The sequence below is a fragment of the Amphiprion ocellaris genome, chromosome 16, assembly GCF_022539595.1.
Source record: "Amphiprion ocellaris isolate individual 3 ecotype Okinawa chromosome 16, ASM2253959v1, whole genome shotgun sequence".
NCBI lineage: Eukaryota > Metazoa > Chordata > Actinopteri > Pomacentridae > Amphiprion > Amphiprion ocellaris.
Window position 1 is genome coordinate 13347065 of NC_072781.1, and position 14656 is coordinate 13361720.

The 14656-nt window shown below is 37.7% G+C and overlaps 1 protein-coding gene across 1 annotated transcript in view; it reads right to left on the reverse strand.

Moving 5' to 3' along the window:
* The window catches only part of eys (eyes shut homolog), a 161201-nt gene that overhangs the window by 91968 nt on the left and 54577 nt on the right, over positions 1-14656 (reverse strand). The window contains exons 23-25 of the mRNA XM_035957569.2: positions 14059-14180; positions 10522-10643; positions 9403-9662 (exon numbers count right to left, since the gene is read on the reverse strand). Of these exons, the coding sequence (XP_035813462.2) occupies positions 9403-9662; positions 10522-10643; positions 14059-14180 (504 nt within the window). The remainder of the gene's footprint in view (positions 1-9402; positions 9663-10521; positions 10644-14058; positions 14181-14656) is intronic.

Consider the following 14656-nt stretch of genomic DNA (forward strand, 5'->3'; position numbering starts at 1 on the left):
TTGGCGTTATTTCAGATCTGTGATCATCATAAATATTGAACAATTGGATTTGTACATTTAAGAAATGAACTAAAAGTAAGTTAGAAAGGTATCTGGCCTCTGACCTCTCCTGGACAGTGAAGCTCAACACCACCCATTGGGAGGAACACTTCCACAACTGGTTAGATGCTTATTTGAATTTGACTCCAAAACTTTCTATAAAGAGGAAAGTCACTGGAATGCAACAGGGGCTTTTAGGAAATTCAACTTGGGTTTGTAAGAAGTGGCTTGTAACCACCAGCTCTTAGAGGAATGAAATTGCGCTTAAGAATTACTTAAGAACTACGACAGCACAAATATTTTCTTGATAACTATGAGCTTTGACTCTTAGTGTTTTTAGTTTGGCACATTTTTGCAATGCAATCCTGCCAAAGTTCCTCCTTGTCTCTGCGTTCCTGAACCAACTCATCCAGCAGATCATCACAGCTACACATCCTGCAGAGGCCTCCCTCTCATTCTGACAAAAGCTATGTAAGCATCACTTTTCTTCTGCTAAATGGGTGAATTTACAAATTACAATTTGTTTTCCAATTTCAAAGCAATTCTAAATTCATCACCTTTTCTACCAACTGCTTCCAGTTATGATCACAGTTAATTAGTTTATCTGCATTTATTCATTAATTTATTCACTGTTGCTGTCATGTTATTATTGTTTATTGTTTGTTCATAGTATTAGTTAATAAATGTTTGTTATAATTATCATTAGTTTTATCATGTATTTCTTTGTTTTGGGAACTAGAGGTCAATGAAATCAGAGTTTACGACTTTCATAGTGAGACCGATCAATTTCTTTTTCATCAGTCTCTTTGAGACTTAGTCTAAGTTGATAATTTTCTCAGACAAGTTGAGAATGGTGCCCCGAAATTAACGAGTGCAATTTTAATCATAAAGTGTAGTTTCTACCATTAGGTGTGTTGCAGCCTACACTTTTATCTACATTGTTTGGTGCAGCCATATGAGGCTAATTCGGAAGACACATTTGCTACACAATCACTAAACATTAAAAAACTGAATATCTTTCTTCTGCATTGAAAAAACCAAAACAAAAAAATCCTTATGCATTCTTACTGTACTGCAACATTTCAGCACAGATGAACTTAATGTGTCATTGGTAAAAAGCAGCAAATATTGACTACGGTTAAGGGCATGATTTTCACTGGGTAAACAGAGAGACCAGCCACTTGTCAGAATTCAATGTTTTTTACCCTTAATGTACATTTTGAGTAAATCACGGCATGTTCCCTCATCTGACTCTCTCGCTGCACACCTGCCACCATTTAAATGAAAAATGCACTCTAACTTGATACAGTACAAAAGCAGATGCATTCATCGAGGTCACCTTTAAACCTTGTGCTTACAACAACCGGGAGATGTAGAGATACTTTGGTACGACATTGTGTTGCTGTCATCATGAAAAAGAAATGCATTTCACTCCCAGGAAGGAAATATTCTCATTCTATAAGATCCAATTTAACACAATAATAAGACATTATAAAAATGAATATGAAGTATTTCACCTCTCTTTCAATTACTGTCGTTATGACATGATATGTTGGTATAACACATAAACTGTTTGATGTCAAAGCAATAAAAAAAAGGTCCATTATTGCCTGAAGAGACAGAATAGCATCTTTAGATGGCACAATCACCAGTTTGAAACACAGAAATAATATTTCACAGGCAAATAAACAAAAAACAAAAGCAACTCAGCCATTTTACTTAAAGAAACAACAAAAAAAAACCAACCTTGCTGTATGTATAGATCCTCATATTGTATTTTTATCAGTCATGTTAGGCCTGCTACACATGTTCTGGTATATACTGTAAATGTGTCCTTTGTATATGGTCATGTACATACTGTATTTTACACCCTTGGCCCCTTTTAAATGTCTGCAAATGCATTACTCTAAATATATATTTATATATGCATAGATGTGTGTCCAGTGTCCAGAAGCTGCATCCATCCTGAACCATCATGAATATGATGGCTATATAAAGAAACCCCGTCAACACCTGAAGCTAAACCTACGCTCCTGGGTATGCTACACGTATAAGTGTATTCAGTCAGCAGTGCAGCCAGCGTCCACTGATTTACATAGAGACCACTGGGTATTTTTACCTGCTGTGAAGCATTCAGGGGTTAAATACCAATATGGTGGAATCTACTAATGACTGAGAATTTTTATGAGGGGAAATCCTCTGATACCTCGAAGTGATCATTGGTGCTTTTTCATTCAGCTGTTGTTCGAGGCTGGGAACAGAGGTCTCAAAGCTAAAACTGAGGGAAAAGAACCACCTTTTGCCCTCAGCAATAGAATATCACTAGCATGCTGCGACCTTTGCCTACTGAAAGGGCACACTCTCATACTGGGGTTGAACACCTGCTACATTTTAATATTTTTATGTTTCTCTGTGTGCCCTCACTTTCAGAATATTAGACCAGACACCAGTTCTCTAAATGGTGCTGTGAACTTTGCTTAAAATACGGCCACCGACTGCCTCTGTGCCGTGGATCATTATTCTGTGAGAGACTCTTTGGGATATCTTTGATCTTAGTAATCGTACTATGGAGCAGAATAGTTTTTGTGGAGGCTTTAAATCACAGAATATCCTACTGGATTAGTTACATTATGGTGAAGTGATGAGTCATGTAAGTTATTTCTAGGTTTTTTCAAATATATAGTGTGCCAGTGTGTAAAATGCAACTACTATGCTCCACATACTCCCGCTGTCTTAGTCAGGACATGTGTAAAAGAGATTTTCAGTTTAAGTGTAGCATCAGCCTCCTTCTATGAGATTTTATTATTGTTATTAAACATCTTATGAACTAAATGAGATAGTAAATGTTTTTTTTTCTGCATGGAAAAATGTATATGACCAGAATCTATAAAAACAAATCTTGGTAATGTAGATTAGCATATTAATAAAACAGAAGTTCAAGATGTGTGTATTTTGTCCTATATCACTATAGTAAAAAAAAAAAAAAAAAAAAAAAAAAAAAAAAGGAAAAGGGTCAGTGATAGTCACTTACATCTGCCAGGGCATCTGGTTTGTAAAATGAGACACGTCTGCTATAAATCACATTGTCTACTTCCCCTATAAAAGAGAATAATCACTTAAAATGAAATGAGGACAGACTTTTTCAGCACATCTTTGGCAACACATATTCTCAACACATCTTTTTCAGCATCATATTAGGTATGTGTCAGTTCTCTTGTTGGCGTGGCTCCACAGTAGCTCATTAACCAACTGTTTGGTAGGACACAATCTCAATCTTGTGGAAGGTGAAGGCTAGTGTAGCATGCCATGCAAATAAAGGGGTTTGTTCTCCATCTGGCCAGGAACACCTCTGGGGATATTCTGAGCCATGGAGACCAAATGGTTTTTGCATGTAAAGGGACCACACAGTGCTTCTGAATTAATTCCCTATACTGCAAGCATCACATTTCTCCATTTCATGCAATGGACTATAATCAAACTGATTGTTCCGTTGTCAAACAGCTAACTTTTAACATTGAAATATGTCAACTTGTCACGCGAAACCCAACACAAAGGTGGTAATGGGCACAGGCACACTAACAGAGATGAAAATTAGGACGATTATTAAGGCTTTGATAAATCTAAAACATGACGCGACACAATGTTCTTTCTATTCTGCATGGACAAAAATGCCATTTTAAATCAACTCATGCCCTTTCAAAGAACCTTTAAATGAAAAGGTTTAAGGAATCTGACATTTACTGAAAATTAACATTGCACCAGTCCCTAATTATTATTATTGTTCATTACCTATTTTGATTTTTCAAGTCTGAATCATTGCAATTTTATTAAAGGTTTATGTTTTGAGATGTTTTCCGTGCATGTAAATTAAAGTGTGCACTTGGACCTGTGGTGGTAAATACTTTTGTTCTGAGAATTAAGCTAAGTACCAACGTGACAATCATTTACTTTATCTGAGATAAAACACAGTCTGGAACTTTATTTGCATCTTTTCTGAAGAAAAATGAATAAATAATGGTCCAAAGTTGTAGTTTTTTGAAATGCACTTTCCAATACCGGTCTGAATTAATTGGAAAGAAAAAGCCTATAATTATTTAGAGCTTTTATGCCTGTGCAGTGAAAGTGAATAGATTCTAGACTCAAAGATAGAGGTGGAGGACAAGCAGCACAAGTCCTCAATAAGACTAAAACTCAGGACGTTGTAGTGTAAATGTGCAAACTCTTCTCTGTTCAGACAATTCAGCAAATTGAGAGCAAGGACACTGGACCTTACAGTGTACTGGGCTCAGAATCTGATGTAACTCAGCTTTGTACCGCAGTCGGCGCTGAGTGATGCTATGTGTTGTTTGTTTCATTTGTTGTAGTTGTCGGCCGGTAACCCTCACCCGAACCTCTACCCTAACTCTCCCATTTTCAGGTTGCTCTTCTATCAGGTTTGGCACTCCCTGCTGAGGCGCCTCATTAAGAGGAAAGTGGAACATCTGTGCTGGTCAGGCAAGATGACTTAGGCCTCCTGGCCAGAGCCTCAGCAGAGAGTCACCGCTAGTAAGAACAAAAACTTCCTGCAGGAGCCCTTCACAATCAAGAGAGTGTAACCGCTTCACTTATGTTTTCTTTAAAGGAAATTCTTTCAGCTGGCTCTGGTATTATTCTGGCCTCCAGGTTCTCACAGCATACCTTTGTAGACAAAACTCATTTCCATTGTGCCTGTGTTTTACAAATCCCTTTAATGCTACTCCCAGTAGGAACCTCCTAATGGCTGCCTTTTAGATCTTGTTGAACCGACGAACACTCAAGTTACTGCATCAACCTGTTGTCAGACAGATATAGTCCTGTGAAATGTCTCGGGAAAACAATGACCACACACCTAGCTTTATAATGCATTTAGTAAAGCAAGTTTGAGAAAGAACAATCATTAAACTCAGTGAAAGTGCTTATCTTTTATAAAAAGACCTCTGCCCACTATGATCAGATACTGTCATAACACTATTAGTATTAAGTTATCTCACAGGTATCATCACATTTTATATTAATGTCTCCTCAGCTGAATTCATGCAATTTTGGTGTAATTACAGCTAAATTATAGCTGCTTTGGTTGTGTTGCATATCCATAGCAGTTTGTTAACATATGTAGCAGCAACTTCCAGCGCTTTTCCAAATGTTCTAAGAATCTGTGTCCATGTTTGTAGCTATTTTCACCGTGCAAAAGATCTTGTTGCTGTCAGAAATTCTAGATATCTTCAAAATGGAGAGGCTGAGTTTTCCTACTCACATACTAATAATTACTGCTTCAAGTTGCTCTCCAGCCATCGATTTAACTCCCCAGAATTCATCCCCTTGTGTCACAATTACATATGCAGAAGCTTTTATTTCCATCGAATGAATGCTTTTTGATGCAACTCTACACTATCTATGTCTACAAAGTCCTTCCCCTTTTCTTCACCCACACCTGAGCCACTTCCTGCATCTCAAGCACACCAGCTCACCTACGATAATGTCCCAAATACTGCACTGGAAAACTACTTTGTGCTACAAGAAGTTGCAATACTAGATTAATTCAACCATACATTTTCAAATCAGTAATGATACAGAAAGTCTCACATTGCTTTTTTTATATTTGTTACATATGAAATCCAAGAAGTCTTATCCATGTTTTTTTAGATTGACACGGGTACGATGCAGTTTCAAGTGGAAATTGTCAACTGTAGTGCTGATTTCCTTCAGCATATATCCTTCAGCATATACAAAACATCATATGGACAGGTTAAAAAAGCAAAAAGAAAAACTTGATGTTTGCTAGAGGGAGACTTTAAACAAATGGACAGATTTGAGGCATTCAATAAAAACAGCTCAAAATCGTATTGGGCCGCAATTCAAACACAGACCAGAAACACAGATAAAAACATGTCCAAAAAAAAAGTAATAAAATTAGGCTAAAGGTTTAATGAGAAAATATTTTCCTATTTGTCTGACTGATGATTACTATTTTGGGTGTATTGAAAAAAGCACACTGTTAAGATTGTCCCAAGCTATTTTTGCTTGTTTGTTTTCTGCTAGTTTGGCCCTATTTTTCATTATTATTACTACTATTATTATGTGTATAGTATATTCAAGGTATAAGTGTGTTAACTAGAGCTCCACTGATACTAGATTTTAAGGCTTTAACCAATACAGCTAATAATGATGTGTCCGCCTATAATTACTATTCTACAAAAAAAGATAACCCACCCAACCATTTTTGATAATAATCAGCTAAATTTGTTCTTCTATGTACTTTGACAAAGATGTGCACTGAGCGAGACAGTTCCAAAATTTACTTCATACTGTTCTCTGCTTATAAATATGTACTTGTTTTTAGTTCAGTTTTTTTTCTGCTTACTGCACTTTGTATAGAGTTAATTGCTAAACATGCCAAAATTTGTAAAATAGCTGCACCTCAGTAACATCTCCAACGAAAACACAGCTGACTGATACACTCCACAGCGCAGCGCAATGTTTATCCCGAGGCATGCTTTATCATGGTGCAGCTGCTATGCAACCTGCACCATGACTTCCAACTGTGCCCATGTTTAAGAGCGTACACTGTCTGTATTCGAATGTGGACCGCCGTGTGCACCCATTTGGGCTGTATACCAGTGGCAGACTGTGGGAGTCATATTTCCATTTAATTAACCAAGATTCAGTATCTAAGTGCAGATTAATTTTAATGCAGTTTTGTTGTGCTATAAGCTTGTTTTGAGGGCATACTGTTGCCACACTGCTTCCAACTAGACATGAGTCATTTAAAACTATCTCCTTAGTTCTACTACACTTCTACTACATACCACACAAAACAGCAAATGAATACAATTAAATGCCAGGCATTCAAATACTTGGTGTTGATTTTATAACAAGTTAACCTTGATAATGTCTAGAGTCCAGTGTCCATCTTCCGCGTGTGGGATGAGATTTGCTTACGGCAGTAAATCTGGCAGACACAAGCAGACAAATTCTAATTTAATTAGGCTTGGGAATAATGTAAGGCCTACACAATTTCCTTGACAAATAACCTACACTGAATGGTAAATAACAAGTCTTTAAGATTTCGGTACTGGGATCAAGCCATGGGTTGTATAACAGCTCTGTGTTTGTTGAGTAGTAGCTATGTAGGATGGATTTATGGTGAATAATAATGGAGAGTAGTGAGTCACAATGCTTGTGTGAAGTGAAAAGGACCAAGCCCACGCAAAGCTCTTGGTGTAATGTATGCAGCCAGCACCTAATTTCCTATTCCTCTCCAAGGAAGCTTTCTGAAACTAACCCAGCCGCTCTATTTATATCTGGCAACATCTTTTCATCTCTGTGCTGATAGTGCCATTAGGTACAGCACCAGCCTATAGCAGCTTAACCTGCACATTGATAAGTGTGGATGTACATCAATATCATTTACAATTCTTGAGCTATCAAGGGCTTCCTGGTAAATGTCCTAACAGGTAATGTATGTACAGACTGGCCATTTTTGATTGGTCCATGAGAAACATGTTGTGCTTTTTTTCTGACTGAGCTTGTGAACTGAACTTGAAGTAGATTTTTTTTTTTAGTTTTTATTCTGAGAGGATGTATATGCCTGAGTTCATTAAAGAATGTTTGTGAGAGCTTGTAAGCAGTATATAGCATTTCTTATTCATACATTTAGACCCACACACTCACACAGTTAAACCAATAGAGCTGTTATGCTAAGTGTGGAGAGGCGCTTCTTCCACAATTGAATATATCTTCTATTACTGTGACTTCATTACTTTAAATATCTAAATGAGGTTGATAGTGTAGATTCTTGGAAAAATTTCACATTTGGCATTCTGTATATTGTCAGTACTCAGCAATGGTAGTTTTATTCTTCTGTGTGTGTTCAGGCCTAATGTGGTAGCTATTTAAACTGTAGCAAATGATGTTACTTGAGAACCATAGATTGTACCACGAGCTATAAAGTTTGGCTATATTTCAGCAGTTTTTTTACGGTTATATTGAGCCTACAGATACAGTGAAAACAGGAAAAAAGTACATTTTTCTGGAAGAGTGGTGGTAAGAGTGCGTTGTTTCTGAATCGTTGGTGTGCTTTTTTGGCATTTTCGTATCAAGATGTGTTATTTAAATACATGAATTCAAGATGACCACAGCCACATTTTTCTGTGGAGGATCATACTACCATCATGCATACAAGTTTGCACCTGTTCAAGTCTAAAAAGTGTAATTAGAGCAGAGTATACCTTTAACTTCAATACTGTGTATTTTGAGATTTTGATAGATGTTAGGTAAATGATTAAAAGGACTTTTATTTTTTGCCATGCTGATGGGAGCTGTTGGTATTTACCAGATTTCACTTGTTTGGAGAATGAAAATGAAAGAATAATGAGCAATTGCATTATGCAAAAAAGAAAGAAATTGGTTGATTGATTGTAATAGTACAATCCAGCATTCTTAAGTGCACATTTACCCAAAAGGCACAACAGATATGTTTTACATGATGTATTTTTTTTCTAATATATTTCATTAACCAAATGTTGATGCAACTTTTTATCTTATTAATCTGGGTACTGTACTGTTTCTATCAGTAAGAATTATATTAAGGGATAGTGCATAATGTATACACACACAACCCAGTATATTGTACCTGCTGATTCACCATGGATTATAATGAGAACAACCCAGATACCACTAAAATCGTTTTGCTTCTTTAAAGTCATGAGGAGAAATCAAACCAAGATAAGACAGAGCAGAGTATGCTAGTTTTTCCTCAAAGGAATAAGGCCAAAAACCATTGCTGTCTGAGTTTAGTGATAATCTTCTCTGCAAAAATTAAAATGAGACATGTAAAAATCCCTGAAATGTATTACAGTCAATACAAATCCAACTTTCTAGCACGCCAAGCTTTATATCTTTGACCCACGGTCAGCCACTGACCAATTCTTCTCCAGACAGCAGCAAAAAAATATTTCTCACTCTTCCCCTGGTTAGCAAAAATATATATTTTATCATTTTAAATTATCCCTGCAGGACAATCTTCAACTTCTGTATAGCACATTTTCTTTTGGTGTCTAGAGTATAGTTCAACATGTAATTTATGCATGAGAAATCATTCTTTGTCTCTGTTGATACAGCAACTTTTCGAAAAAACTCATACATTTCAGAGGGAAGATAGAAACGATGCATGCTTAACTGTGACATGAATATTTTTCCTCTACTTCCTTTGAAATTATGCTTTTTGTAATGGTTTTTGAATTACTTAAATTTCACAGTAAACCATTCAGCAAGACGGTGTAGCTGTGCTCGAAAAAACGGGCTAAAATAGAAGCGTCACGAGGCTGTGGCCGTGTGTTCACTCACCAGCTGGGCATCTGCAGGAGGCTGTTCCATTGGAGCGTGTCAGGCAGGTGGAGTTGTGCAGGCAGGGATTGTGGAGGGGGTCGCAGGGGTCATAAGGCTGGTTGCACAAGGGGCCACTGAAGAAGGGGGGACAGGTGCAGGAGAACTCCCCCGGTACGTCTGACTCCTGACACTGAGCTCCATTTAGACAGGGCCCAGAATCACACTCATTCACATCCTCTGCACAGTCCACACCTGTCCAGCCCGGTGAGCACAAACACCTTGGACGCACCAGAGAGGAAACATGGCACCGTAGAGGTCATTCTGGCATAAATTTAAATACATCCTAAATAAATAAACATTTATTTAGTCGTTTATTGAAGGGCTAAGCGGGTCACACTCTCTGGGATTATGATGCCAAAAATGGATGAAGCAGTAGCATTGTGAGGAGCTTCCACATGGCTTTGCTTTTTTAAATTCAAATGACCTACAGGACACATTTTTTCTTAACTTACAGCGTTGCAGTGCATGTATTGGCATCGCTCTCAGAACACATCCAGAGACAGTGATACAGTGAGACACTGTGGGAAATTTACAGGTTAATTGCACTACTGGTCAGAGCAGCTTTAAATTCTGGACAGCTGAATGTAGGACACAGGAGGTTAGAGTGCTGAGTGGGGATTAAATGGAAATGTATGCATGCAAGACACAGACAGAGAGGGAGAGAGAGAAAGAGAAACAGTGAGTGTGTGTGAATCTGAAGTATCTGCTCTTAAGGCAGGTGAATATTCCACTTGGTGGCAGTGAGTACCCGAGCACTACCAACCACTCCACCTTGCATTCCTTTCCATCCCCCAACTTTTCAACCTGAAGCAGTTTTACGTCTCCCCAGCGAGAGCGGGGCATTAGCCGAAGCAGATACACCAGCTTTTTCCTCCAATGAGTCACAGATCCCCTGAAACCTTTTCATGCTGTGAGCCATTGATTGACTCATTTGTTTTACCTGCCATCTGCAATTCATTATCTCCGGTGCCAGTGGAAGGACATACTGCTATCTCTGAACAGCTTCTTTTCCTGCATTTATTAAGTGAGCGATGCACCTTGCGAGGACAGTGCCCTCGAGCCAGCTTGCACACCTACTTGTAGCTGTTGAGAAGGTCTGTGCAGGTGGCGTTGTTTTTGCAGGGCTGTGATAAACATTCATCAATTTCTTGTTGGCAGTGCTCCCCCTCCCAGCCGGAATGACACACACACTCATAACTCTGCAATACAAAAAAAAAAAAGAAAACTATATTAGATTAACACTGAAATATAGTGACATTTTACATCTGCACTTGTCTTGCTGTAGATAGTATTTTAGGTACTTAAGAGTATTTATGATACCACTGGAAGCACTGCATATGCATGCAGTTATGGAGTAGTCAGATTCCATTCTGCTACTTATTTGTTTACTTATTTATAGTTGTTACACTTTAGAAAACAAATAGTGCAATGCTTAATATACTTGATTAAATTCATCCCAATTTTCTCAGAAATATTGCAGAATAAAACCTCCTACTCACAAAAAAAATCTTTCCTGTTTAAATCTGTTTAAACTGTGAAGAGTCATGCTTGTCTTACATTTTCATATTACCGCTATGCAGATGTATTCCTCCTACCACCCACCCTCTGGACAACATGCAAGCCTGTTTTTTTCATGCCATTCAAGGTATACGGTACAAGCCTTTATCAAGCTTATAATATTGCCACTCCATGTTCTGCGAGGAGAGAAATTTCCATAGGCACCCAAACATGTAAAACATGTTAGATTGAGATTAGCCAGGATTTTTCTCCACAGCAAGTGAAAATGCTGGTACTATTTTACATTAAGAAGCAGATTTATATATAGCGGCTAACGCTGCTAATCTCTTTTATTTTTTCCTTTCTTGCATTCCAATCAGTATGTGGACAACTTGTCCTTTATTTCATCATTGCAATCTGCATTACGATAATAAATCAGAGCATGGGAGATGAATGGTTTGTTGTCCGTTGCTTTCCAAGGTGCCAGCTTAATTTAAATTCCTCTTTGCATACATTATGAAGGTAGTCATATGGTCAAGGGTTTTTCGGGATTCCTCACTGCCAACATTCTGTCTAAAGGTCCTGGGTGCTTCTGGTTGAATGCATGCTAATCTTTATTTCATACACTAGAGGGGAGCCGTTAAACTTTGTCTGATATAATTTGTACACTGTAGGCTCTATGGTCATGGGGGGAAAATGCCGTCATCTCGTGATAAATTAGATACCTCCAGGAGACTCCAATTCCTTACCCCTGGCAATAGAAAATAATCTCATTTTTGCTGCTAAGTCACCTTCAGGGACTGCAATTCTCCAAAATAAGCTAAAGCTCTGTGGAACACAGTGTTCAGAGAGAGGAATAGCTACACTGTAAACAAGACTACGTTAAGGGGTATCCAAAAACTGGCCCTGTTTGAATAATGAGTTGAGGAAATATAAAAATAAAGCATTGAAACAGAGTGAAGAAAAATATTATTGGTTGAAATTTCATTATATGCCTCGTATCAGATCCCACTCTCATCTTATGCAGTGTCCTTTTGTCTTTGAATGAAGACAGTTTAGTTTAGCCCAGAAAATGAAAATAACACTGAAATGTTTTAACCATGTTTTTGCGTCACAACAACTGTGAAACCTTGTCATACAGCTCGTTGTGAACTATTTTATAAATACAAAAAACAAGCATTTGTCCTTCAGTTATTCTAAAATTGTTACAATAGTTGTGTTACTGAAGGAAAACAAAACAAAACTACACTGAAAACTGGATGAACACTGGAATGTCATCAATGAAAGCCTGAAGTAAGTTTCTGTCAAAATCAATGTCCATGCCTGGATACTATTGAGCAGTTGCAATGAGGAAGGTCAAGGGCACAGGTTGAAATCTTTACTGTTATTCTTCAATGTGAGATTTGAAAATCCCAACATTATTTCTAAGAGATATAAGTTTGAACCTTAACAGAAATGAAGTTGTGGCATTCTGGGCTTATTAGACAGCGATAGAGAAGAGAGACAGAAAATGTGAGGAAAGAGAGCAGGGAAATGACATGCAGCAAAGGTCTGGCCAGCTAGAAATCGAACTGTGGACTCACTGCTGACAGCATTTGTGCTCGTATGGTATGCACCCTAAGTACTCAGTTATTGGGCTGCCCTGCGTTTGACATTTCGTGTTAGTGATGGAAAGAAGAAAAAAAAAGGTCTCTTCTGCCTTACATGCATAATGCTGTAATTTTGAGAATTTTAAAATTAGGTGTGGACTATACGGTGTAAGTTCTTGGAGAAAAAGAAAAAAAAGAGAACAAAGCCAACGACTTTATCTATGACACATCTGTTTCACTACTACAATCTGTTAGCAAATAAGCAGCTGTTGGAAAAAGGCCCCTGGTACTCATTGCACAGTTTGTGAGCAGCATGCAGCTCCCAAGGCCTTTTTGCAGCTGCAACAGATCAATGTTATCATCTTAAGAAACCCTTGAATAACTACAGAAGTAGAGGTGTGCCTTGCAAAAAGAAGGTCTTGAAATGGTCTATGAGTTGATTTTTGTCTTTAAACATTTGACATTTGACATATGCATCTGTCATTTCTCATCAGTGTTGACACGTGTTTTATTTAGCAAGGAAGGTCAGATCTTGAGTGGGGAATATATTGTACTACAAAGGGGTTGAAATGGATAAAAATAAAAATGAAGATCTACCAACTACTAACAGCTACATGTTTTATTATCTACATTTTTACCCTTAAGATAAACCTTTTTGAAGATGTCCAATTGCTAATTGAAAGTATGAGAAATATGTTTTGTTTTGGACATCTAATTACAAAAAAATGGCCACTCAAATGAACAAGCATTTCATATTTAATATATTCATTAGAAACCATGTTGCGTTTCAGTGCACATTTTCATAACCTTTTGGTCATTATGTTACATTAAAAGCTCAGCCCACACACCATAAATAGCATACTGTAATTGGCATAATTTGTGTATTAGGAGATACAATCATGAGGCACATCTATTAGAAACTAGACATTTCCTGCTCCTGCCTTATTTTTCTCATCACCCGAAACATCTCCTAATGCTCAATTTTGCATTAAGACCAAAAATTGTTCACCATATTTGTCTCCAGTGTCCAAACCCGATCAGCATTGACCTGCAGTAGACCCCAGGGTCATGTGAATGGTTCAAGATTCAAGACCTTTATTTATCACAAACACAATTATACACAGTTTAATGCGTAGTGAAATGTGTTGTGCACCTGTTCCAGACCGAAACAATAAAAATAATAAGAATAAGGTATACAAGAAACATATAGAAATAAGCAAAATACATATAAAAAGAGTCAATAGTGCAAGGTAATATATATTGGCATTTATTATTGTTAATAATACACCTCTATTCAAGTTATTGCCCACTTGTTTATATGTACTGCACCAGAAATGCATTGAAACATTAACTGTGTAACAGTCATCAAAGATAATATGCAATAACTTCTGTGATTCAGATCTATGAACATTTTATGAAGAGTTCCTAACTGTTGAGAATTATATGACATTGGGCCATTTTGAGCCTTTTAAACACCATATTGTCACTCAGTTATACTGCCAAAGAAAAAAAAACTGTGTCTACTTACCAGATGAAGGTCTTTACATACTGAGTTGGTGCTGCATAAACTGTTCACACAGTCATCGATGTCTTGCTCACATCTCAGCCCAGCATAACCAGGACTGCAAAGGCAGTAAAAGCCATCTACAACTGAAAGAAAATCAGCAGGATGGTTACAGCATCTTGCATCATGAATTACTTCACTCATCTCTCAGTGGGCCCTACATCTCTAAACAGGTAAGGGCTGATTATGAACATGAAGCACAATCACCACTGTGATTTCACTTTTTAAATGGATATGACCACTAAATACAGCCCTTATGCCATAGCAGTAAAACCTGTTGTCTTCAAATCTACACGGCAGGTCACCTCCTTGTGCATTAGTCTGACAGTTTGACACGCTAACTATCTTTAAATGAACCCTTCTGCAGTGGCCATTCAGTCCTCTTCTCTCCTACTACTTTCCTTGTCTCCCATCTGGACTTATCCCCTTCTTTTTCAATGATAGCCTGCCTGCCTTGTCATTTGTTACCACTCACTCACCATACTTGCAACACATTCAATGAGGGGAAGGAAGACGTACAACTGTGGCAGAGAGCCCATTTCAGTGGTATTCTTTATTCAGA